The sequence below is a fragment of the Gobio gobio genome (assembly GCF_949357685.1).
Source record: "Gobio gobio genome assembly, chromosome: 10".
In the NCBI taxonomy this organism is placed as follows: Eukaryota; Metazoa; Chordata; class Actinopteri; order Cypriniformes; family Gobionidae; genus Gobio; species Gobio gobio.
The window spans coordinates 46,484,073-46,511,289 of NC_137116.1; the positions used below are offsets into that span (position 1 = coordinate 46,484,073).

The 27,217-nt window shown below is 37.8% G+C and overlaps 2 protein-coding genes across 3 annotated transcripts; one reads left to right on the forward strand and one right to left on the reverse strand.

Annotated features, from left to right (window-relative positions):
• Positions 1 to 9,081: 9,081 nt before the first annotated feature.
• On the reverse strand, positions 9,082 to 20,545 carry dimt1l (DIM1 dimethyladenosine transferase 1-like). Its single transcript, XM_079826558.1, has 12 exons — positions 20,347 to 20,545; positions 19,784 to 19,857; positions 19,558 to 19,644; positions 19,396 to 19,457; positions 19,206 to 19,299; positions 14,729 to 14,778; positions 14,311 to 14,434; positions 14,040 to 14,132; positions 13,897 to 13,961; positions 13,727 to 13,790; positions 10,498 to 10,604; positions 9,082 to 10,396 (listed from the first exon to the last, which is right to left on the reverse strand). The coding sequence occupies exons 1-12, from the start codon at positions 20,402 to 20,404 to the stop codon at positions 10,354 to 10,356; spliced, it is 921 nt and encodes a 306-aa protein (XP_079682684.1). The 5' UTR covers positions 20,405 to 20,545; the 3' UTR covers positions 9,082 to 10,353.
• A 32-nt stretch (positions 20,546 to 20,577) lies between these two features.
• pola2 (polymerase (DNA directed), alpha 2) lies at positions 20,578 to 27,027 on the forward strand. Of its 2 annotated transcripts, none has more exons than XM_079826589.1 (19): positions 20,578 to 20,695; positions 20,931 to 21,054; positions 21,219 to 21,343; positions 21,482 to 21,567; positions 21,664 to 21,721; positions 22,102 to 22,211; positions 22,397 to 22,587; positions 22,829 to 22,917; positions 23,067 to 23,219; positions 24,133 to 24,195; positions 24,293 to 24,347; positions 24,426 to 24,550; positions 24,703 to 24,741; positions 24,831 to 24,904; positions 25,072 to 25,180; positions 26,052 to 26,158; positions 26,360 to 26,416; positions 26,533 to 26,659; positions 26,764 to 27,027. In XM_079826589.1, exons 2-19 carry the CDS (start codon positions 20,973 to 20,975, stop codon positions 26,914 to 26,916), a joined length of 1,803 nt encoding a protein of 600 aa, XP_079682715.1. In that variant the 5' UTR covers positions 20,578 to 20,695; positions 20,931 to 20,972; the 3' UTR covers positions 26,917 to 27,027. The 2 variants fall into 2 exon arrangements, with proteins under 2 accessions (XP_079682715.1, XP_079682716.1); XM_079826590.1 differs by having other exon boundaries at positions 20,580 to 20,713.
• The last annotated feature ends 190 nt before the right edge of the window (positions 27,028 to 27,217 follow it).

A 27,217-nucleotide genomic window follows, 5' to 3' on the forward strand; every position in this document is an offset into this window, starting at 1 on the left:
TGGTTGTTTGCTTGCGTGTCATTAAGATATAAAACATGGATAATATCTAGAAAAATACTTGCAGAAGGAAAATGACAACTATACACTGCGGTGGGCTTAAATTGAATGCACTGGCAGACGGTTTCACTTGTTTTTAACTACACTGAACAAAATTATAAACGCAACACTTCTGTTTTTGCCCCCATTTTTCATGAGCTGAACTCAAAGATCTAAGACTTTTTCTATGTACACAAAAGGCCTATTTCTCTCAAATATTGTTCACAGATCTGTCTAAATCTGTGGCTGCGTCCCAATTCGCCTACTTATACTACGTCCTAAAAGTATGTACTCTTTTTGTGAAGAAAAAGTACATACTTTTGAGTGTGTAGCGGAAGAGTATGCAAGCTTTGGGACATACTACTTCGTCATCTTTAACGGACTCGGTTACGTGCGTCCCGTCACCGTTTAAACTGCCCTGTCAATCATCGTCACAGTTCAAATCTCCCACTTTCAATTTAATTTCCTACCGAATCGGAGAGAAATGTAGTCGCTCGCTGATCTGCCTTTCGTGGGTCTTTAATGCAGAGACTCCTCTCATGTGTTTGCAAAGTTAATGGCCAAACGTATCATTACAAAAGTTCTCAATACTGCTGAAGGAGAAATATAATGTGGATAATATTGAATAAATATCTTTTCGTCAGGTTAAATACTGATAATTGCTCACTCAAACCACTTTATCTAATCCTCTCCACCAGGGCTATGAACCGGTTCAAGGAACGAAAACGAAAACCGGAAACGAACGAAATTTTAAGAGGAACAAAAACGGAAACTAAATCAAAATCAATTTGAATCGTTCTGAACAGAAACGTTAATTTGAAATGACCATTAACCGGTTAATAACGTTATTTTATCGCTCTCTTTAATATTTTAATTTGGCAGTGACCAATCATGAATAGAGTAGCAACAGCATGTGACGTTGACGGATCAAGCGTGAGTGAAATGCCCGCGCACCGGTCATCTATGAATCTACCGGTTACGCAGTAAGAGCGCGCATTTACAAGCCTCACGTACATTTCTTTCCCCGATGAGGTCTACAATGAAAGCGCAGGTATTGGAGGACATTCTTTTCGAACGTTTAAATAAGCAGTACGGACTTTAAGCTCAAATAGACTGATTTAGGCTAGTTTATGGATTTTGTTTAAAGGGGTGGTAAACCACGATTTCACTATTCTAACTTTAGATAACGTGTAATGTTGCTGCTTGAGCATAAACAACATCTGCAAAGTTACAACGTTCAAAGTTTAAAGCAAAGGGAGATATTTGCTTTTAAAGAAATCAGTTTCTAAGAACTACAGCAAACGGCCAGTAGGCGACTACACACACTCCTCCAGGGTTGGTGACATCAACAGGCTCAATATTTACATAAACCCCTCCTCCGAGAAGATTAAATAAGGGGGGGTGAGGCCATTTTGTATCGCGGCGCTGTTGTGGTATAGTAGGCTGGAGTGTTGTTGCCGCGATGCAGAGGAAACGCTGTTATTTTCATCCGGATGCAGGTCTGGGGTACTTGCTCTGTTCAGCCTTCATAGGGACGGGGGTGCGTTGCAGAGCGTTTAACACACAGCATGTTATATGCACGTGTGTTTGAGTCAGCGGGGAATCAGGCGCGCGCTGGGCTCCCTGCAGCACATCTAACAGAGGAAAACATCCACCGTCTTCGCGATTTCAATGCCAGATTTGCACAACGTCAGCTGCGTGAAAAAAACACTGCCGGTGCGTGGATGCACGACGCGCGCGCTGCACATTTCACGGAGGACAACACAAACTTCCACAAACTTCGCGAGTTCAATACAGGATATGCACAACGGCTTGTCCTGAAAGCTGGATTTACAAACAGAAGCTGTTCACGGGCCACAACCTGTAAGTCTGATTTATTTTTCATCGATGTGTTTTCCTGTAATAGGTTGTAGCAAGGAAGTAAACAGATGACAGCGCTGTTCTGCAAACCAGTCTGTTAAATGCTCATTCATACTTAACGTTATCCGACGAACACCTAACGTTACAAACACTAACGTTAAAATCTCAACAGCGAACCTGACATTAGTGTAAATGATTCTTTGATTAGAGCTTTTATGTATTGTTAATCTACAGGCTTGCTAAACATGGTTCTGTGTGTGATTTGGCTAACTTACTAGTTAAAGCCAGTGCTTAGTGTTTGTTTTGGGTTAGTTCTTGCGACAGATATTTGGCTATAATCGTTCTAAAAATACAAAAGTTAAAGTGCCATTCAGTAGCGATCATTATAGATCCGCAGTCTTTACTCTTGAGGACTGAACAGGTTCTGCTCGATCATCTTCACTCAAATGTTCTGGGTCTGATTCGGGCTCATATGGTTTTATTGACGCCGTTGTTTCTAACACTGACCAAAGCACAGCCTCCGGTAAGGGGTGTGACGTTTCCGACATACGTGCACTAGGCGTTTAGCGAATCACAACACACTGGGCCAGCTAACCAATCAGAGCCCACTGCGTATTTTTGAGGGACTGGCTTCATACAACCCGGAAAGAATCAGACCGTTTTACAAGGAGGGACAGAGCAGTGTAGAATAAAGGTCAAATATATGAAAAATAAGGCAATTTTTTTTTAAACGAAGCATGAACACATGTTACAGTGCACCCCACAAACACAGTCAAGCCTTCAAAAGAATGTGTTTTACCACCCCTTTAAGCCTGTCCAAGTAGGTTACTAGCATCTATCAAACATTTTTCCTATAGTCTTTCAGATTGCCAATACAGGACAGGTCAATGTTTTCTATATAGACGGTTGATGCTTCGTATTAAATGGTATGTTATATTGCATTAAATGATCAAGCTTTATTAGCTGACTGAATTTGATTATGTGATGCAAGGACGTGTTAGTGTTTGCTTTGAAATTAGCAGTTGAAGGTGCATTAAAAGAGCAATGGTTATCCAGTTTATTTATTCTTTATTCATGCAATTTTTAAAACAAGTCGTGTTGAAAAAATGTTATGTACAAAGAATGTTATCACTCTTCTGAAAATAATTCGGCATAAGAGGCCACTTTCAATTGTCTAACGCTCCATTAAAACAGGTCCGCTGTTTATGCTTTGTAATTTCTGCATGTATTTCTGGTTTTAAAAATGTTATGAAATAAATATTCAAGTTTAATTACCATGCGTTATATTATTATTATTGAGTGAAAATAAGTATTTATACATATTTGTTTAAAGTATAGGCTAAATTAAAATAACGTTATTAACCGGTATTTTTTCATATCAAACCGTTTTCGGAACAGTAATGTTTATTGAGGAACGCAAAAACGGAAACGCTATAATATCGATTCTGCTCGGAGTGAACCGATTGATATTTTTTTCCGTTTTTAAGCCCTGCTCTCCACTTAACCGTCAGACTCGCGTAACCGTCATGTTTGTAGTTTTTTAAACACTTTTTATCCGCGTTTGTAGTTCTAATCGAATCGTCGTCCATCTCGCAATGGGTTGTGGGCAATATCAGCCGTTAGAGTGCGCATCGATCTGCACTTCGGATTCTGACCGGAAATAGTAAACCATCCGGGAATCTTTGGAATACTTTTTTCAACATACTAAGATTTGGGACATACTAATTCTTTTTTCGAATACTATTTAGTACGGATAGTATGCGAATTGGGATGCAGCATGTGTTAGTGAGCACTTCTCCTTTGCCGAGATAATCCATTCACCTCACAGGTGTGGCATATCAAGATGCTGATTAGACAGCATGATCATTGCACAGGTGTGCCTTAGGCGGGACACAATAAAAGGCCACTCTTAAGGCCACATCCACACGAAGCAAGAGCTTTCCCTATCCGATCCTTTTTTCTTTCCCTCGTCTCAAGAAATATCCGCGTCCACACGGAACCACTGAAACCTACTCAAAATGATGTAGTATACATGCCAGGCCAGTATGTGGCGCTGTAATTCTGCCACAGAAATACACTACAAATGGAGAAGAGTTGTGGCTAGAAGGGGTAAAGCAATGGTAGGAAGTGAGGCAAAATCTCACAATAAAATAAATACATTTGCTACTTACCAGATGTGTTTTATTAACACCTACACCAACCGCAACCCTAAACCTACCCTTACAATAATGCAAATACAATAATTAAATGACGCAATATTGATGTGTGCATGCCCAGTGGCGGGACGTGGTGTGATGACATCACCGTTTCACAAAACCAGAAACCAAAAACCAGTCAGTATCTGGTGTGACCACCATTTGCCTTACACAGTGCAACACATCTCCTTCGCATAGAGTTGATCAGGTTGTTGATTATGGCCATGAAAGAAATGCATTAAGACAAGATTGAATCATATTAAAGATACATTATCTGAAAAAAAATAAAAAAATCATTTTAAACTGATTTTTTTTTTTACATATACTTGTTAAGAAAAGTACAATGATTTGCAGTGTGCAATTATTTATCTTACAGGTTATGCACTGGAACAAATAGGCTTAAATTTTCTTAATCAGTATTTTTAATGCTTTCCTGTGAAATAATCATACGTGAAATCAAATAAAAATTATTAAAAGGTCTATGAAAACTTCAAAGAGAAATTTCACCTTCAAGCAGTACTTTTTGACTATGGCTACCTGAAATTCATAATATCAATAGTGGCACAAATTTTAAAAAGAACATGTTGACACATCTATAGGTCTATTCACACAGCACAAACAAACAAGTTGGCCGTTAGATTTAAAAATGTATGAAAAATAATGTTCTCATTGCCCCAACAGACAATGACAAACGCTGATTGAACATGTTTAGTCAGGTGAAAACAAACCCCAAACCACGCCAACAGACGCTGAAAGGGGTGACACACTGATCCGACAAAACCCAACAAACGTGTTTGTTGGCGTTTGTCTGTGCAGTGTGGATTGGCCTTAAGATGAAAGATCCATGATGGATCCCAATATAGAATGAAATCATCACTGCGGTGATGGACCTTTCTTAGTGAAATACCCTTATGATGGACCCCTGTAAGACAAGCTTATCATGGCATCAATGTCTGGGGGTCGTAAAGACCAGCCCCGCACCATTGACCCTGACAGGCGCTAAATGCAATAGTGAGTATTTATGGGACACCACCACGGTCCACTGCAACCAGCCAATCAGAAATAGCACTGCTTTCATCTGGGCAGCAAAACATGAAGGTCAGCGAAGGCAAGAAAAACAGCTACAATAGTAAGCAATAGTGAAGTTGAGTCGTCAAATGAAACCCTTCAACGACTGATGCTTGACCTGCAGGTCAGATATTTCCCATGGCCTCCAGTCGCTCGAGTTCTGCTTTATTCTCTTTTAGAGACAATGATCAAGAGAATCTAAGCGCCTACCTCAAGTGAACAATTTAACGGGATAAAAGAGACAGATACAGTAGATAGATAGATAAATAAATAAATAAATCTCAAAGTCAAACACGTTTCGGAGGATCAATGTGTAGATACGACTGGCGTGTCCTCCGGGTGCCAGACTCAAAAGCTCTCTCGCTTTACTTCAAAGAAGGAAGACATTTGAATTTCTAATCTCGATCCTATCAGCAGGCCCAAGGCTCAGAGACTGGCAAGAACCTGCGTTTACAGGAAAACTAGGACAGTATCAGGGCAGCTAGAGAGGGATTCACACCTAAAGCCCAATTCATTATTTTCATCAGGACTTCAGGAGACAAGCAGAAAATGGAGAGTCTGCGCTGGGATAATGGAGCGTTTGTGACTCAGCCGGAAAGTTTGTAACACTGTTGAAAGCATTTTGCCGTAAGGCCACATATATTTCTCAGACAATTCAGTCACACCTGCAGACAAGATAAAGCGATACGCTGTGAAACAGTTAGACAGGGGATCAGTACAAATGAGCAGGTGTGATGCAAAAAAAAAAAAACACAGTTGCACAGCAGGACACCCTGCAATAGGAGATACACCTGTTCAGGTGACATTTAGCTCTGGAAATGTCAAACGTGACTGTTTGTGCTTCATAATTTCATGTTTTATGCATTACTTTAAAATGTGTGCTTTGGGAAAAGTGTTGAGACAGTCAAAAAAAACTGAATATTCATCTGCATCGTTGTCTTTGTGCCAGTGATGTATAATGAAAAAAGAGATTAAATGAACAGACTTTTTAGACATTTGTTACAAAAAAAAAATCGAATACAAATAAATGCTGTTCTTTTGAACTTTCTATTCATCAAATAATCTAGACAAAAAGACAAAAATATTAAGCAGCACAACAGTTAACATTGATAGTAAATGTTTCTTGAGCATATTAGAATGATTTCTGAATGATTATGTGACGCTGGAGTAATGGCTGCTGAAAACTGTCATCAGTAAATTACATATACATATATATATACACACACACACATTCAAATAGAAAAGTTATTTATTATCGTAATATTATTTCACAATATTAATGTTTCATAAGATTTTTTTTAAATCAACCCAAATTCTTTGAATTCAGATAAAGTACAATTCTATCCGTCTTATCTGTCTATAGTCTGACTGTGCATGAACACAGACCCTTGCATTGATTGACAGTAGAGGCCATTGTCACTCATGTGCGGCTGTACACCTGTGGCGCTCCAAGTCTTAAATCAATTTCTTCCTGTTCCCCATAGAGCAAGAAACTTCACCCCATAATATACGAGTCACTGCCAGCTATCAATCAATAGAGCTGGATCTGTCAATACTACTACGGTGAGAAACTTCAGCCCAGACATGCAGTGACATTTTGGTGTTGGTAGGAGAGAAAAGAGATGCTTTTGTGAGAGGGGAAATGCAGAATTTTATTTCAGTAACTTCAACAACAGTCAATATCCTCTAATTATACTCTGTGTGTGTGTGTGTGAGAGAGCGAGAGAGAGAGAGAGAGAGAGAGAGAGAGAGAGAGAGAGAGAGAGAGAGAGAGAGAGAGAGAGAGAAAGAAAGAAAAGGCTATTAGCTTTCATGTACGTTATACTATACATAAAATATCTGCACCAGTACTCGAGAGCCACCTAGTGGTCAAATAATGTGTTGACAACAACCCAACCGGAAAGTCTAAAACAGCCACAGGAATAATCCACTCGTTTAATCCAACAACAACCACACACAAAAAAAATCCACTCATTTAATCTTGTCATGTGAATGACCACCATTAGTTAGCATTTTCATTAAAAGTCTGGAGAGTGTGCTTGGCTGAAAGAACAAAAAGGTCAGATCAGCTAAAATGTGCCCAATATTCTTTCAAAACTGTCCAACAGACCAGCTAAGACCTGGGCACAGTTGCATAAACACAGCCACCATGTTAAGACTGTGTCTTAACCCTCATTCGGTCCTTGGGGCCAATTGACTTTTCCTTAGTAAAAAAGATAGTTCCCTTCATCTGTGGAATAAGATTTTGTGACTTTTCCTACATTACCTATCTATACACACACACAAAAACTAGGCTTAATTCGGTTGTTCTGACGGTATGTACTTTTTTTTCCAATATGACCCCACATTGAAAATTAATGGGATTTTTTTTTTTTTCATTTGTCAAAAACAATTAATAAATCCAGCATAAATCTGAAAATTTCCACACCACAAGGAAGGCCTGGTACTAGAGCACAAATGCAATGTCGAACGAACATAATCACTCACACACACTTGCGCGCACACACACACAGACAAGGCATTTTTATAGAAATTGGCAAATAAAATCAATAAATATAGCATAAATCTGAAAATGTTCACACCAAAAAAAAAAACGGCCTGGTAATAGATCACAAATGCAATGTGGAATGAACATGATAACACACACACAGGTATGTGTTAACTCTCCGCTCCTGTTCATATCTGCTTATTGCTGTTTTTTGTTGTTGTTGGTTTTATTTACTTTTTAAAAATGTATTTCTTATTCTAAAGATTTTTTATACATTTGGATTACTGAAAAAATAATAATATCTGATTACAATCAAGTCTTTTTTTTTGTGACAGCTTATGTGGCATTTTTGCAAGAACAAGACACTTCAAAAGACCTCAAACAACAACACATTTTTTTAAACTTTGACAAAAACATTTTGATTTAATGTATTTTATAATGTTTAGATATATATATATATATATATATATATTATTCATAAAATATTCATCACAAAAGCTGTTATAAGAGCAGTTGGCCACATCCAGAAAATGAATGGATCTCTACGGGGCCTCTGCTGGAAGAATATGGTAATTACACTTTCTTTCTAAAACTATATTTTCTGCAAAATTTTCTCAAACCAACAGATGGCAGAATTCTGCCTCCAACACCTAGATCAATATCCAGAAACAACTTGTATTTAAAGGTCCCGTTTTTCCTGTTTTTTTTAAGCTTTGATTGTGTTTACAGTGTGCAATATAACATGTGTTCATGTTTCGCGTGTAAAATAACAGTATTTTTCACACAATTTACTTATCTGTATACCGCTGTTTTCACTGTCCTAAAAACGGCTTGAGGATTTCCCTGTTCTATGAAGTCCCTCCTTCAGAAATATGTAACGAGTTCTGATTGTGCCAGCGGTTCCCGTGTTGTGATTCGACAGCAGCTTAGCGCACGTTGCCCGGAAAGGTCACACCTCTTACCATAACGGGGAGATGCATGCGCTCAAAGTACAGCCCCTGAAGGCCAAACAAAGGTGATTTGACTCCGGCATGAAAATAACAGCGTCTCGACGACATGGCGACAAACACACTCTACGAACGCAACACTTCCTCTTCTCCACGTGAGAGCAACAAGACCACGCCCCCTTTTTTGTGTATTCTTGTGGGCGGAGGTTAGTCGACAAACTGCTCTACTGACGTAATTAAAGCAGGATGTACAGGGATGTAGTCCAAACCGGCCGTTTGCTGTAGGCTTTGAAAGGGAACTTCTGTTAAATAAAATATCTCGCTTGGCATTGAACTTTGAGCTTTATAATTTAACAGGTATTATTTATGCTCTAACAGCAACATTACACACTAACTAAAGTTTGAAAAATGGGATCACGAAGAACAGGACCTTTAATTTTGATCAACATTAAAGTGTTTTTTTTTTTCATTAAAAAATTTAATATTTCATATGCATGCTAATAGTGTAGTTGGTTTAACTGGGGGGATTTTTCAGCAGGGAACGCTCAGTATCGGAGGGATGGTCCACATTAACGAAGTCCTTTTGTGCATCATACTAAAGTCATTCATTTGTATTCATAGACTCCCTAAAAAGTATTGGCCAGCCTTACATAATCAAAAGCTTTGAACATTTTTTCTGTGAGAACAAATCATTGCACAAGTAGTGTATTCAAAATTTTACTGACAACTCAAGTGTTGCTTATCATACGGCAGCAAAACAAACAACAACCCATAATTGTTGCATCAAAGCAATTTTCCCAAGTTCAGATGTCCCTCTTTAGCTTTCTTCACGCACCAAAACAGGAGGATCTGAAACTCTGCTTGACAGAACAATTAAAAAAATCAGTCGAGAGCATCTTTGAACAGTTCAAAGAGATTCATAATAGAACACACACACACACTACTGAAAAGTCTTGCATACGGTGAGCAAAACAGTTCTCAAGTTTCTTTTAAATTTGTATTCCGATTTAACACAAAACATGATTTTCCATTGGTTTAATTGAACTTATATTTACACATCAAAGTTTACATAGTACAGTTGCTAATACAGAATGCTAATAAAGATTTATCGCCTTGACAATAAGTTTCAACTCTAACAATGAATAATACTTTTACAGCATTTATTAAATTGAGCTAATGTTAATTTTTATACAAGTTAATGTATTATAAACAAACTTGAATTAGCAATTAGTATAATTATAAATTAACAGTAACCTAGATAAAAATGCTGTAAAAAAATTGCTGCTCATTGTTAGTTGATAACAATTAGTTCATGACACTTAATAAATTAAATAATGTTAACCAACTGAACTTTATTGTGAAGTGTTAGCAATTGTATTGAGCAATAGCGTTTTGTGTGTATACTTTTGAGATTGATGGCTAATATTCTTTATTACAATAAGTAAATTGGTGTACTCACAACTGCGGAGTACATCTAGATGAAAGTTGTAAGAAGCCATTACATATGTCCTCTTCAAAGCCTCTTACCAGTCACCATGCACACAACTGAAGTTTTACCTCAGAAAGAAGTCCGTAAATATTTCATCATTCAGCAAAGGCACAAAATATTCCCAACCTGAGAGATTAAGTGTCCCACTGCATGTCCAATGAAAAGAAATGCCATTCATTTCTTCACATGGATGAAAGCATTAACCAGAATACGAGAAGACTGTGACATCACTTCCTGTCAACCTAGTAGCAGTTCTCGGTTCCTTAAGTCTTAGGAGAAGTGTATCCCGGCAGAGTTGAAGGCATGAAGAAGCCTAACATAAAATATGGATGCAGAAAAGATGCTTAATGAAACGCCCTCCTAAAAACAAACATTTAAAAGCATTTTTCATGAAGTGAGGCATGTCATACTTACACCATGAAATCATCTATATCCATGGAACGTGCCCTCTTGTCACTAAACTTCGACTCTTGAAGGACGCTATCAATTTTCTGAGCAATGCTGAAATCCTGTTGTACTTCCTGCAGTACAATTTGGAGATGTATTTTAATATAATTGTGTATTAGGTCAAGTATAATTCAATTGTCCAAAGCCTTGTTCAGACTGTCAGTCCAAATCCGATTTTTGTGCATATCCAATTGGAATCCAATGATATTTATCAAGTTGAACAGCAAAAAAAAAAAGAAAGAAAGAAATTAAATCCAATACTATCCCATTTCTGGGAATCAGTTTCTGTCAACCGCTCTGGATTTTGCAAAGGTTTTGCTTATGTCACTTTCTCACCCCACGTAAAACGTATTAAACACATCAGACTTTGTTGCATAAAACACATTGTCATATTGTAAGACAACCAGAGTTGGGCAAGATACTCTGAAACTGTAGCTTTACAAGTAAGTTACTTACTACTTGTAAGTTAAGTTGTTAAGTTACATTCAAGCTGCCCTTTTGAAAAAGTAGTTAGCTACACTAAGTTACTATCAAAAAGTAGCTATCTACATCGAAACTACTTTTCTTTTTTCTTTTTTACAATGACATTGTTACAAATAACTGAATAATTGTTAGGGGTGTCACCATTCACCAAATCCTTGATTCAATTAAATTTTCAATTCTAAGGTCACGGTTTGATTCGATTCTCGATTTTAACATTTATTATTTTTAAAGCACAGGTTGCCATGCCATTTTTAGACTAGACTTTTATGCAATATAATATCTAACCTTTGTTCACAATGTACCACACTACATTGTCAAATTTATTTTAGTTAACATTTATTAACAACAATGTAACAACTTATATCTTCAGTGTTCAGTCAATTGAAAACTTGAGCAAAAAAACCTGCCATCTAGTTTCTCTTTTGTAAGTGCAGTCTTCTTCACAGAAGATGACATTCAAGTTCACAACAAAACAAACAAAAACAATAAAACAGACATGGTCCATGTCCATAGTCTTCTCTGAACAATTAAGTGTCTTAAACTATTTCTGAACAGTTGAACATATACCACACTGATAACTACTTTTATCCAGAGAATGATGACTGTATTTTTTCATTCTTTCATTTTCTTCCTAAAGACATGTTGTTTAGAGCTGCTCTTTGAGTTGTCAAACATTGTTTTATAATAGAACAAGACAAGACAACTGTAACAATTTTGCAGTTTCAAGTTGTTCTTGAAGAGGAATATGGAAAGAGAACTGCTAAACTATTGCTAAAATACTGTGGTCAAGGCAACTAAATGTGCGCTGATCAGACCTACAATAACTTTCTCCTTTACATTACTGTACATGGAGGGAATCACCGTAGCTGTGAGATGCGTTCTACTTGGGATTTCATAGCGTGGTTCTAGCACGCTAATTAAATGCCTAAAACCGGAGTTTTCCACCACCGAATAAGGTTGCGTGTCTGTGGCTATGAATACTCCTAACGCGCGCATAATTGCATTTGCACGCGAACGTTTCAACATAACTCACTGGAAATCCAAAATACTTCCACACCGGCGCCTTCAGTGAAAGAGGAGGGAGTTCAAGTTCTGCCGATTGGTTTCCTGCATCTGCAGTTGCCATGCTATCTTTTGAGTGACTGTAGGTTGACTAGAAGCACTTCAACACGCGTGTTTTTTCCCGCTTGGCAAGCAACCGGACGTGACATGGGGCGTGACAGCATCGACGATTCCATTTTTTAATTCGAAGTTCGAGATTGTGACTTAATTTTGGTCGATCGTGACACCCTTAATAATTGTTAATGAAGAATATCATAATATTTGTTTTTTATAATTTCAAAGAGTATAATTTTTTATAATTTTCAAAGAGGTGTGATTTCAGGTTGATTGGGACCCTTTTTTCAATGTCAAATGGCAAAAACTGTCAGAATCATTTGATTTTGTAAACTATCCGATATACATAATACTCAAATGCAGCCTCTCTCAAACTGGCTGTCAGTGCAAAATGGCTACAAATTTAAATGTATGCAACTTAAATTAAATACTCAGGAGTCAGGATAGGTCTAAAAATGCATGTTAAACTCACAGCACATGCAGTGATGAAGCGCAGCATTTTGAACAGAACCGCTCTGAGAGACGCCAGTCATAAGCTGCTCGCGTGAACAGTGCGCTTTGCTTGTCTATTTCTTTTCATTTCGAACATTTCAAGCGCTCTATACACATATTTCTCAAGTCTGTGAGGCAAGTAACCTGCTGAGTTTCGGTTTATTTATGAGACATGTTCAAGTGCAATGCAAGTGATGTATCCAGCGACTCCATGACACGATTATTGTCTGCTATAGCCTATTTGCTTCTTATTTATTAAATCAACGCAATTGGCTGATGAAATATTGATTAAAATTAAAATTAAGATACAGTTTATACGAAACAAAATTCACTTTAAAGAAAGGCTTTCTACAAAACAAAACTTAATGAAGTGGTCAAAATCATTTCTGACCCACTCCATGTCTTCGACATATTGCGCATCTTTGCACTTTTCATAATCAATATAGCATAGATGAAATTTAAAAATAACACAATATTTAAACATAAATATGAAACAAAACACATGGTTTAATGGCTACAACAAGTATAGTAGGCTACAGTACAGAGAAATTTCATGTCGGAGCGGGATTTGAGCAAAGTTGTTTTAGCGGTGAGCGATTGAGTGGAGGACGTTGGCATAGAGCGGATTATTGAGCTGAGCGTCCGTCACACCGCTCCACTTTGCTCATTACATGCTCGTTTTCGTCAGAACTCAAAACGGAATGTAGCTTTCGGTCACGCTACACAGCTACTTGTTGGATAAAGTAGTTAGCTACTAGAAAAGCAACACTGTTTTAAAAGTAACTGAGCTACTGACAAGCAACTGAAAAATGTAGTTAAGCTAGTAGCGTCGCTACTTTTAGCACGCTACTGCCGAACACTGAAGACAACATTGCAAACCCATCCATGTTATTTCTGGTATATGTCTACTAACACTACATCTTGATCTTTGCCATCGAAACCAACCAAGATATTCCAGAAAATTAAACAGCGCCACGGGACATAAAACCCGGATCTGACCAGTTGCAAATACACAGTCAATCATTTAGATCCGATTCCAATCGGATAGACAAATATTTGGATTTCGACTGACAGTGTTAATGTATTCAAAGTGAAGCAGACTCACTATGTTGTGCACAGAACAGTGGATTCTGTAGTTCTTCTCCAATAATTGCTCAACCGCAGTAGACCTGCATTGAAAAAACAAAAACGTCAATCGCATATCACGACTGGCCAGATTTTTAAAATGTATTACTACTGATCATTCAACAAAAACACGATTTAGTGACGTCTTACTTGAAAGCAGCACTGAGCGTTTTGTTCTTTCGGACAAATGCAATTCTGACAAGACCATCCCATTCCTTTAAATGAGGAAAAAAACTGTTATATTATTTCCAATAACTGCACAGACAGTTTACACTTTAATTAAGGACACTTACCTGAAAGTTGACAGGCGGCGGAGGATTTTTGGGCTCTATCCTGACCACGCTGGACTCTACTTTTGGAGGTGGTCTGAAATTGTTCTTTCCCACCTTCATAAGAATAACATTTCAGTATCTCTGTGTCAAACTATGCATTCCACACAAACTTGAGGATTTATTCATTCCCAAGCAGGAGTCAGAACTTTTTCCCACATATTTTCATATGAATAAGAACAGTAAATTAATCAATTCAGGCACTAATAACAGTCAATTAAAAGACTTTCCAAACCTTCATGAGATGGTCCACACGGGCTAGGAGCTGTGTGTTGATGGACAGTCTGCAGTATAGCTTGTCTCCTGGTTTAGCCACCAACCGCATGGCAAACTCCCTCTGAAACATCAGCACGGCACACCTACAAACAGAATAAATATAAAACTCAAACAGTGTCAAACCATGACTATTTCTGACATATAAACTCATCCTCATCTGCCTCCGATAATGCTTTCACTATTTATAGCGGTTTTACTGGTTTTGTAAAGTCATAGAGAGCACATGGGGGAGAAGACAAGCCACTCGCACAAAAATGTGAATTGCCAAATCAAAACGCTCTGACAGCAGTAGTAATTAAAGTCCCATTGTTTGTTTACTCTGTACTGCACTCACATAACATGTAATGAATCAGCCTAAAAATTATTTTTTAACTTACCTAAAAAATGGCCTGTGGAGTAACAGCTTGAACACGAAAGGCGATGATATCTAAAGGGAAAAAAACAAACAAAATCTCAGAGTGAATACCTGTGATTTGGTAACACTTTACAGTAAGGTTCAATTTGTTAACATTAGTTCCAGATACACTATGTACATTTTTTGTTCAAATACATCATCAATCCTTCTTCCAAAATGTGTTTTTGTCTAACCCTGATTCACTAAGGTAAGCCTATTATAAGTGTTTATATTTTAGACCTGTCGGGATGTTTTTTAAGGGGAATTGCGTACATATACGTCACTGTCCTGTGTGTGTCTCAACACATCTGTAAATAGAGGAAAGTTGCTCTGGCTACATGGGAATGACATAGATTAGTTGTCATAATGAGCAAGAAAGGTTGACATGGAGCACACTAAATCTTGAACCTCCAGGGAATCCAGCGTTTATTTTTTTTTAAATGGCAACTAGAGGAGAGTCTGCTGGTAAAAAAGAGAAAGCAACCGAGCTTGTAATAAAACAAGAATCAACATGGCTTGGCTTTTCAGAGATGGCGACATGCAAAAGCGACATGGAAATAGCGTTTTTATTACACAACAGGGAAGATATTTTACTGAACAGATCAAGTGCCATATGTAGCTCTCTAACAGAGTTAATTGTAAAGCATTTTCTATTTTGAAGAGTCATTTCATTCTGGCTGTTGTAGTGCTGTGCTGGAATGAAGGAAGTACCGTATCTATTAATGGATTGGATATAGCTACAGTAATGTCTTTAGCTAGTGTGGCAGAAGGTTGTGGTTCTTTAAACACTACTCTACTCAACTTGAGATCCTTTCCATCTAAGCAGGTTATTTCACTTAAGCCTTGTAGTTAGGGCTGGGCGATATGGCTGAAAACTGAATCACGATATAAGCGTTTCATATCGGTCGATATCGATAATTATTGATATTTTTTATGACCCATTTAAAATAAGGAGAAAAATATTTTACATTTAAACATTTTTATTTTAAACTTAACCTTCCTCTGATTATAATCCCCTCAGTTATAAAGGCAGAAATGTCAACACAACCATTGAAAGCACTCAAATAATTAAAATATAAACACAAGTCTAAAATCACAATGAACACTTAACAATTATCTCTTAACATTAAGGTGCAGTGCCTCCGTTATTTCTTTGTAACTGTTACCGTTTAGATGCTTTGTCATAAGGCACTGATGTAGAGTAACATTACCTCTCCGTGTAGTTTCAAAGGCAGAATCCGAAATCACCCCCTATACCCTTAAATAGGGCACTATTTGACGGGGCAGTCATTTGTAGTGGTGTCCAAAACCATAGTGGACATTATTGAGTGCACTCATTCTATCCCACTTTGCACCACAATAATGAGTGTACAGCCAATGTACACACAGCGGCTGTCTGAATTTGCTCACCTTGTTTTCATTCAGTCCTTCAAGTGAACTGTATTAGTGGAATAAAGTAGGGAATAGTGATTGAGGGTTTAGGGGGCGATTTCGGATTCAGCCAAAGTCAAGAATAGCAGAACGGCGAGACCGTCGAGTATAAACACGCCCCCAAGCGAACGAGGCGCGCGCGCTGTCAGCGTAGGCTTGCGCTGCAGACCCAGACGAAAGTATAAACTAGGCTTAAGGTGGTAAAAAAAGTTTGTGGTATTACCAGTCTTGGTGGGGACGACGGTCTTCCATAATTTGCAGACAACATTGGTCTGACTACGGTCAGATTTATAAAATCCAAAAAACTGCCATAAACTGCCTGGCGAGCTGACTTGTTTTCCTGTTTTATCAACAATTTCCTCGCTCGCTGTGGCACTCATTCCCACTTATCACTCCACGCCGGTTCTGTTACTAAAGAATGAATCCAACACGAGACAAGGATATGGCGCAACCAAACTTGATACAGTTACATGATTGGCTGTTAGCCTGTCACTCCCTACGTTGCTTGGTTACCAGAGAGCGAGTGCCTTTGTTCATGCAAACAAACTTGCTTCGCAACCTCTGGTTTTCTACCGGCGAAGAAAAAAAAATTATCGAACGTTTTTTCGAAAGCATTTTTTATTGATATCGATTACGTGTCTATCGCGATACATATCGTTATCATTTTATCGCCCAGCCCTACTTGTAGTGAATGTTTTATGAATATGGTTATTCAGCCACACTATCACACAGAGCCAAAACAAAACCAAAAAAATCTCTTCTTTTTAACTGCTTTAACTACATTCACAAGAAATAAAAATTGAAAATACTTCTAAATCACTTATTAATCACAGTTAATGTTAATTTCAACATTTAGAAATACTTAATTATTAAAATAAAAAGTTGTATTTGCTAATATCATTTAATGAGTTAACAGGAACTATTGTTAGTTTATTAACTAACTAACGTTAATAAAGATGAATAAATACAGAAAAAAATGTGTTGCTCATTGTTAGTTAATGCTAGTCCATGCAATTAACTAAAGTTAACTAATGGGATCTTAATGTAAAGTGTTACCAGTGACTCAAGAGCGATCTAAAGCAACTAGGGCTGCAACTAGGGCGTGCGTGAAATGCGTCGACGCGTCGGTGGCACATTATTTACGTTCTAGAATGGAACAGAAGATCTAGAATAATGGCAGCTTCTGCTCCCGGGCATAGTGAAAATGATAATTTATCATATAAAGCCAGACCGCGACATTCAAAAGTGTGGGAGTACTTTAAACAGAAGCCGAATAAAACTGTGCTTTGTTCGCTCTGTAACGCCGGTTTCACACTGCGCGCGGTGGCAGAGCAGGAGCTGTGCGCGTGGAGAGCGGGAGCTTTCACACTGCCAGTGAGTGTTGCCAAGTCCTTTTTTTCCCCGCGGAATTTGGCTACTTCTACACTGTTGCCGCGGGCTGTGTCTCATGTCCGCGGGTTGAAGCAAAAATACACACATATTTAACCCCCGAACGCGATGTTTACCAGAGAACCTCCCCGAAACGCGATTGGGCTTGTTTTGGGCTAGTTTTGAGTAACGAATGGGTGGGTTTTGTTGTGTAAACCTGGCAACCCTGCTGCCAGTGTTCTCTCGCGCAGCTGAACCATAGACCGTAAAAAAATATGGACGACGCGACTTCATTGACTTCCGCTGACCAAAGTTGAAGCTTTCATAGGCCCGCTCACGGCGCTGACATCTTGGGACCGAGTCTGCGCAGTAGCGATCTCGGGACCGGAGTTGCGCAGTAGAGAACAGGAAGTAGAGGCATTTAGAGCTCATTATGTTGGTGTGAAATAAACAGTTATGGAAGTGTAGAAATTAAAGCTAAAGCTCCAATCTCCTCCCAAAAATCCAGAAAAAAGTCCGTTAGTGCCTCAGTGACAAGTTCATTCAGAGAAGCCGTCAATCTCAGCTGTCAATCATGACGTCACACCCCTCGTTTTTATAGCATCAAATAACTCACTAAAACTAAACTTATTTAAAAAACGAACACTTGAAATGAAATTATTGTAATAAAAACTGCCTAAAATGACAGAAACCATCTTTAGGAAACAATTATTTGAAGTGTAATTAAATTGTTTAGTGTGTCTCGCGCCCATTCTAATACATGGAGAGGCGGGGTTTAGGAGCTATACTGGGACCGGCCACCGGGGGGCGATCGAGGCGCGAAAGCTTCAATTTCTGACTGAAGCACTACAGGCTTGAGCTGAACGCGCCACGCGTGTATTGCAACAGACGGTCACATTTTCCGGTGTTCTTCTCCGACCCCAGTACGTCTGGTGCTTTTATTTATTATGGGCTGCATATATCTCCTGTTAATGCGACCCGGTTCCCCTCTGTCCTAAACACATATGCATAATAACATGCTGTATATAGGCAGTTTGCATGATTAAAGTAACATTAAAGTTAAGATATGCCTCTAGCTTTAATCATTTAAATGTGTCTTTGAAGTTTGGGCAAAAACTTCTGGCAGCTTTAGTCGTTGTTTATGCACATGTATCTTCAAAATAGACGACTAGTTATACATTAAAACTATGCTGAAAGCTCCTGTATGTGAACCTTTTGCAGATAAATACAAGTGCATTTTCGTTTACTATTGACACAAATCAATAAGTAAATCATACTCAACTACTATAGTAAACAACTTTTCCTAATTAGGCCTACTCTGTATACATTTTATGATGAATAGTATCATTATATATTATGTTTAAAAAGCTTCTTTTGTTCATATATTTCATTATAAAATGGCATACTATGTACACTACCCTTCCTGAAATACAATTAATATTGTCATCATTCATTGATTTCATGTTAAAATAATATACAAATTCACTACCCTCTTTGAAATACAATAATCAGTAAAAAAGAATAATAAGATTAATCTGGGAAAAATAATCGTTAGATTAGTCGACTAATCGAAAAAATAATCGTTAGATTAGTCGACAGAAAAAATAATCGTTAGTTGCAGCTCTAAAAGCAACCAAAGAGAAAAATCTCAGAACCAATACCTGATAAGGCAAGTTAGCCACACACACGTCAAAGAAGGGGAGCTCCGTCTTTAGGACGTCCCCTATGAGGATCTGAAGCTTGTTCTGCATCGGACTGTTCGAGAAAACAGATTTTTCAATCAAACAGATGCAGAAGTTGTTGCTGGGGCTTTGACAATGGTAGCAATGAATGTGTATGAAAAACATTTACGTGCACTGGACTCTTTTCTGAAGCTCAGCAACAAGCCTGGTATCCAACTCACATGCAACCACCTTTGAATTACAGTAAATTGATTCATTAAGTTTTGCTTGGGGGGAAAAATAGTAAGTAAAATTAAACTCTAGCAATAAACATTCAGTGTAACTTATTTACTTTCTTGGCTTTCTCCAGGAGTTTGACAGTCATGTTACCAGTTCCAGGACCAACTTCCAAAACCACATCTGTTGGTCGTAGTGCTGCCTGAAAAGATATTATTGTATTTTACCAATACACTGATTATATTGTGGTCACACATTCAGAAAGCTCATTCAGGTATCACTTTCTTTAAAAGGAAAACGACAGACATTTGCCAGAAAAAGACACATTCCACATTACTGACCTTCTCTATGATGCCGTTGACAACCAAAGGGTTTTTCAAAATATGCTGACCAATACCAGTATTGAACATAATTCCTGAAACACATCAAGAAACATGGATTTTTTAAAATGTATTTATGGGAGAACTGTCAAAACATAATCCCTTCAAATGTGTTTTGTTTTTTTTTACTTTGAAATTGTGACATTGTTGTCATTACAATTAAACACACACACACACATATATATATATATATATATATATATATATATATACACACACACACACACAGTATATTTTTTCATAGCGAATGTAAAACGTACATTACGCGTTACAGTGATGAGACTGTGGATGAAAATGTGCTTAACTGTCATGTAAACAATGTCACAATGTAGTATGTTCAGAAAAATAGGCTTCGTTTCTAGTATGTGAGCTGGACGTGTTGTTGACGTGTGGTTTCTAAAGGTTCTCTCATAATCCAAATGAACTTAAAAATAACAGGTTTAACTTTCACTACAGATCTATAAGGACGTACTTTACTGAATCGTCAGACAGCATGCAGTACAAAACATCTCAACGAAACCTACCTTGACTCTTCACCTCCTGATGTTTCCGATATTTTTTCTCGGCTTTAACCTTCGGCATTTTGATAAGTAATGTCTGAGATTCCAAAGAGTGGAATTTACTGTACAAATGTTAGTAAACGTTTACGGTATCATACGCACGTGTAGCACCAACAGGCTTTGGTTTCTTTCAGCTGATCGGACGGAATTCCGTTGTACAGCCTCGAGCTCCCCCTGGCGTCCTGGAGGACGCGTGGAGAAACCGGAAGTGACCTTTCAGCGCTGTTTTGCTGGTACTTTTTCGCGGCAATCCGAACGTGAGGCAAAGACTGTTGAGGAATATGACAGCTGATTTTTGACGTTAATATAGAAGGTAACCTTTCATATTATTGTATTGTCTGTGTTGAAGATGATTTTCTTATTTCGAGCGCTATCTTCAACTGAATAAAACTGTATTTAGAAAGGAAAATAGGTTGAGGTGTTTTGTTTAGCGCCAGTTCAGTGTTTTATTTAGTGAGACTTGCTCTGTTTTGCTCTGTTACAATTGCGCTTGATGAAATGTGTGAATCGAAACGTCTACATCTTCCTGAGTGCGTTTCTGTTTTTAGTTTACAGATTTTTATATTTGAACATCAGCGGACACAACAACAATGGCATCAGTCAGTGCAGAGGACATCAAATCTGAACTGGAGACTTTCAACATAGCCTTCAACAATGACACTGTGGACAAACGTAAACATCAAGTTTCTTATTTCTCGGTTTCATTGGTTTTATATATAGAATTTAAACATTTCTAGCATGACGTTAATGCTCTAAAGATAAGTATATGACTTATTGTGAAAATATATCTATATCTATATATAAGTCATATATGCTGTAATAATTGTCTCTTGTAGTGTTGGAGCAGTGTTTGTGTCACAGGCTGAAGGGGGATGAGATTGTATGCGAGTGGTTTGCTTTCAGCACCTCTAAAAACCAGCTGCCGCTCACTCTTGATAACCTGGACTCGTTTGAACATGAAGTTAGTACAAGGCCATTATAAACACATACAGCTGGATGTCAACCGCAACACAAATATTCTGTAATATTCAGATATGAATAAATAAGATACCCTATGTTTCCCTGCTTGATTTGTATACTGCTTATGTACTCCTTACAGATACTGAACAAGAAGAAAAAGTCAAAAGGCTCATCAAAGGGAAGCCAGTTTAACAAGACTAGAGACATCAACTCTATCCAGGAACTGTATCCTTTTAGCTCAAATCATCAATAGGTTTAATTTGACATAATTTACTTTTGGCCTTAAATGTTCATAGTGGTCTTCTTAACATAGTCTCACAGAATCCGAGCAGAAGAGGAAGAGGAGAACTTGTTGGATTCCTATTCAACACCTGCAAAGGTGAGAAAAATAGTAACCAGATCAATGGGGGAGACTTACCGGTCAATTTATTTCTGTGATGCAAAGCTGAATTTTCATCAGCCATTACTCCAGTCTACAGTATCACATGATCCCTCTGAAATCATTCTAATATGTTGATTTGATACTTGGTTATTATCAATGTTGGCGCCAGGTCAGTTTAAAAGAACAGCATTATTCAAAATAGAAATATTTTCTAACAATATAAATCTTTACTGTCACTTTTTATCAATTTTACACATCCTTGCTGGATAAAGGTATTAATTTCTTTCAAAAAAGTATGAAATGTACTTTCTTTGTAACTGGATTGGTAATAAAGCACAAATGTAAATGTATTAGTCTTCATCCGTGTGTTACCGCAGGGCTCTCAGAAGCGAGCGTTGACCACCCCAGAACATCCTCAGTCCAAGAGAGGTGTGGCCCGACTCGCCAGTCCCAGTCTAATGCTGTCACCTGCCAGCTTCTCACCCAGGTAACCAATTCACCAAACTTTTATCTAGATAGCTTTAAATGAGTTCTCTATAAGTTTGATCTCCCAGTAAGTACCCTAAAGACAACATGGACTAATTACCATGGTAAACTGAATCTGATGTCTTTTCACTTCAAGATGATATAATACATGTAATCTAATATAAAGTTTTTTATATGTTTGTGTAGTGCAACGCCTTCTCAGAAATATGGCATGCGTGGAGGACGAGGAGAGGTGGTTTCGTCGTTTGGGACAGTGCAGGGTCCTCGCTGGACGGGTAAAGGACAGACCGGTGTGAGGGTGGAGATGCTGGAAGGAGGAGACAATTCACTCAGCAGCTACAAATACATGTTCCAGAGACTGAGAGACGTGCGGGACGGTGAGTCCATGTTCTTATTGCTGCCGTCATTCAAACCTTCATACAAAACTTTGCTCTTTCCAAGATATGCATTGTCGTGATTATATGATTGTTTTACATGGCAATTGCTGAAACACTTCAAGGTACATGGCAGGAAGTAAAATAATTTTTTTTCTTTAGCATGACCTACAAATTGTATGTATATTGCATGATACATACAGTCTCCTTATACATTTATTTCTGTTCTCTATCTTGTCTGTAGTTCTGACTGAAAAGATTGAAGAGCTCGGAGAGGAATTGCGAAGTCATTTTAACATAGAGGAATTCTCTCCAGTTTCATTACCTGTTCAGGTACAAGCTCAGATATCATCATAATGCCTCAATATTCAGTTATCATTTATAAGTGAAAAAAAAGAAAAAGAACAAACTTTTGGCTGGTGTACAAAAGTTCATTGTGGAGTTGTGCGTATTCATGATTTCACTCTCTTTCTTTCCTACAGGATAGCATCACAGTACTGGGGCAGGTGTGTTGTGACAGTAACGGGAAGCTCAATGCCCAGTCTGTGCTGCTGGAGGCTGGACAGGAACAGGGAGGCAGACAGGTGCCTGTGGAGCTGTCTGAGCTCAAAGAGTTCTCACTCTTCCCTGGACAGGTGAGATACACACCGACTATTTCCTACACATCTACAGTCACCCTGTCTCCTCTCCACCAATCAGCTGGTGTGTGGTGGGCAGTATGGCTGCCGTCGCATCATCCAGGTGGTGCTGCACATTGGTGGTGGTTGAGGAGATTCCCCCCTTTCTATACGCAAAGTGCTTTGAGTACCCAGAAAAGCGCAATATCAATGTACCCAATTATTATATTATTACTATTTTTCATACACATACTACTTTTTTACGTTTTTCTTTAACATTTTGCTAAGTAGTATTTTATTACTAATCATTTTAATTTAAAGTGCAATGTTTTATGCTATTTTAAAGGCTCCAAAATTTGCTTAGGAGGTTTCCTACAATAGGTTTACATGCATTTTTTCTTATAATATACATTACAGGATCACCTCATTTCTCTTTCTAAAAGCTGATTGGTTAGATGAGCCAGTCCTTTGTGATGGTTCTACCGCTTACAGCGCTTGTCGGAAACAAAACATCTGTTGATTTTCTGAATATATACATTTCAGCTCCGGAAGTGCGTGCAAAGTGGATTTGCTTTTGCAGCGCATCATGTTCTAGATGTTGTTCGCGGGCAGCCAATGAAGACCATAACCTGACGTTATGCATATTTTTTATAAACCTATGTTGATTCGTGCAGGAAGTAAGACTGAAATTAACTCGTTTCAGACAGTTTAGAATTTTTTGGAAGACAATAACTTTTGGAAAATGAATAAATGACCGACTTTTTACATTCACAAACAGCTATATTACACACTACATGAAATGTAATACCTGAAAAAGCATCATAGGGCGCTTTAAAATTATGATTATTAGTTTTTTGTTGATAAAATTAATTTGTGATAGAGTCATTTGTGAATGAATAGTGATGTTTGGCATACATTCTTTTTTGTGTAGGTGGTTGTCATGGATGGTATGAACACCTCTGGGGAGAAGTTTGTAGCTACAAATTTATATGAGGTAACTCTCACTAATACCCTTTTTAGTTACTTATTTAGGTTAAGTTTACAATTTCTTAAATTATGAATATTTATTCAGTGATTTGTTTGTCCACTAGGGTATTCCCCTGCCTTTTTACTGCCCTTCTGAAGTGAAACAGGAAATGGATGAAGGTAAGATTGGTGAAAATGTATCTAGAACATCCCTGAGATCTTGGCGCACATTAAACCCTTCATAACACACTTTTTTAGTGTCTGAGCCTGTGATGGTCATGATGGCTTGTGGACCTTACACCCCCTCTGAAAGTCTGACCTATGACCCTCTGATTGACCTCATTACTATCATCAATAAAGATCGTCCTGATGTATGCATTCTGGTAGGTACAGCTTCATTCCCATGTCTGTGGTGTTTTGGTCCAACGACCATCTTGTTGTGATATAACCTAATTTATCTCGCAGTATGGCTGCTTTCTGGACATTTAAACAATATATATTTGAATCTGTGACATTTTGGCTTTTTATCTCATAGTTTGGGCCATTTGTTGATTCCAAACATGAGCAGATTGAGGTAAACCAGATTTTGTATGCATTTGAAATTCCTACATTAACAATTTTTCGTCATGGCCACAAATGTAAGCCCTTCCACTTTTTTAACAGAAAAACCAGGTAACAGAAACGTTTGAATCCATCTTCAAGAGATGTGTGGACAGCATAGTGGAAGGAACCAAAGGGTGTGTTTGTTTGTCTAATATATATATATATATATATATATATATATATATATATATATATATATATATATATATATATATATATATATATATAATATTTACAGCTTTATAGAAAGTGCTCACCAATGTATAATTGTGTTTTCATCACTTGCATTCTTTTACTATAGGTTTGGATGCAGGTTGGTGTTTGTGCCGTCTCAGAGGGATGTCCATCATCATTACATCTATCCTCAGCCACCCTTCAACCTGACCAACCTCAGCAAAGATGATACAGCGGTGAGATGATTAGTTAAATTCTCTGTTCATTTGAATGTTATTCGCAAGCTTTTTTATTCTTAAGTTCTGGTGATTAATATTGTATCTATTAATGTGATTCAGGGCAAACTTAAAGAGATAGTTCAACCCCCCAAAAAAATTCATCATCATTTACTCACCCTCATGCCGTCCCCGATGTATATAACTTTCTTTCTTCAGATAAACACAAACAAATATTTTTTAGGACAATAATCCATCTCTGTAAGTCCATTTAATGCAAGTGAATGGTCACCGAAAAACCACACAGCGATCGTGACGGTAATCCATACGACCCAAGTGGATGAATCCGTGTCTTCTAAAGTGAACGATGGGTGTGTGTAAGAAAAAATACTAATGTGTACTTTGCGCAATAAGTAATGCGGAAGCACAGAAGACGGCGTCTTCTCACATAAACTTCACAACGCACACTTAAATCAAGCGTCACAATATTCCTCTGGTGAACGCTCGTATGACGGTAGACCTGAAGTATTAATTTACAGTTAATAATTATCGTTTTGCTTCAGAAAACATTGATCCAACCACTAGGGTCGTATGGATTAACGTATGATCACGAGCATTCAAGCATCAACCGAGCAGCAGCCATTTGCTTGCATTTTACAGAATCTGAGATTATTTCCCTAAAAATCTTAGTGTGTTTTTCTGAAGCAAGAAAGTCATATACATCAGGAATGGCATGAGGGCATGAGAGTTTTCATTTTGGGGTTAATTACTCCTTTAATAATACTTGGTTTTATTCCATTATATTTTATCAATCTTATATTATCTTAAACTGAATGAATTAAACCTTTTCTATTACTGCTCTTGTCGTCCAATATTCATTTTCCACCCTTAGCGAGTGACCTTAGCGAGTGACCCCTGCACGCTCCTCATTGGTAATGTGACTTTTGGCCTGACATCTACAGACATTGTATTTCATATGGGAGCTGAAGAGATCAGCAGGTAATGACACTGAACCAACTGCTATAGCATGAACACCTACACCTGACATTTACATTTACACTGTGGCTACTTTAGGAATGAGTAAATGAACTTTTGTATAAAATATACTGTTTTATATTAATTTCTGATTCATTATTGTATTGACGTTCATTGAATGTATAAGTGCGCACAAGCACTGATTAGTCATTGCCGTTTTTGCAGTGGCACTGGCACAGAGCGTTTCTCACGGATCATGAAACACATGTTGACCCAGAGAAGGTTTGTAGGACATTACTCATCTTTAAATGAAATGACCTCAGGCTTGAGTAGCAGTAATATGTTTGTCTGTACCTGTGATATACAGTTGTAAATCTTCAGTTTAATTGTTCTTTTAGCTATTATCCTCTCTATCCTCCTGCGGAGGAAGTTAACATGGATTATGAGAAGTTTCAACAATTCAGCCAAATGAACCTCACACCTGACATTCTTATCGTTCCTTCTGAACTTCGGTATTTCATCAAGGTAAATCAATTACATTTCAGAAAAGTTTCTGTTATTTATACATCATGTGAATTTTTTTTTTAAATTTCAATTCTGACTGGAACAAATTTGCCATTATTTCTCAGGATGTGATTGGCTGTGTATGTGTCAATCCTGGCCGTCTCACTAAAGGACAGGTGGGCGGGACTTACGGACGGTTACTCATTCAGCCGAACCCTGTGCTAGTGGATGGGAAGAGAGTGAGCCCATGTATAGCAGGGCAGGTGGTGAAAATATGATACAATGTACCTTTTCTACTGCTTGAACTTTATTAAATCATGTCTCTATTTTTTATGTCCGTATTAAATCTTTTCACTTAAAGTGGCTGGAAAATAAAATGCTTTGTAAAAAGTTTTGTCCAGTTAATGTCTTTAGTATAGCTTAACTATATGAAATTAGTGTCAAACATAAAATCAAAACTAATCTTGCACATTCCCTGAAAATGTAAAAACTTGCTATTCCTCTTTTCCATTTGGCTGATGTTATGGCAGATCGCACAGGCTATTGAATAATATTAACCAAAAGCCAACTAGCTGTTAA

What these genes read in the sequence shown, in the direction of transcription:
- dimt1l (XM_079826558.1), bottom strand. Translation starts at nt 20,404, where the DNA reads ATGCCGAAGGTTAAAGCCGAGAAAAAATATCGGAAACATCAGGAGGTG. An exon ending in CGCCGCCTGTCAACTTTCAG is followed by an intron (nt 13,962 to 14,039) that starts GTAAGTGTCCTT and finishes CCTCATTTAAAG; the next exon opens with GAATGGGATGGTCTTGTCAG. An exon ending in ACTGTTCTGTGCACAACATA is followed by an intron (nt 10,605 to 13,726) that starts GTGAGTCTGCTT and finishes ATTGTACTGCAG; the next exon opens with GAAGTACAACAGGATTTCAG.
- pola2 (XM_079826589.1), top strand. Translation starts at nt 20,973, where the DNA reads ATGGCATCAGTCAGTGCAGAGGACATCAAATCTGAACTGGAGACTTTC. An exon ending in GGAGCTGAAGAGATCAGCAG is followed by an intron (nt 26,159 to 26,359) that starts GTAATGACACTG and finishes CCGTTTTTGCAG; the next exon opens with TGGCACTGGCACAGAGCGTT. An exon ending in AACTTCGGTATTTCATCAAG is followed by an intron (nt 26,660 to 26,763) that starts GTAAATCAATTA and finishes ATTATTTCTCAG; the next exon opens with GATGTGATTGGCTGTGTATG.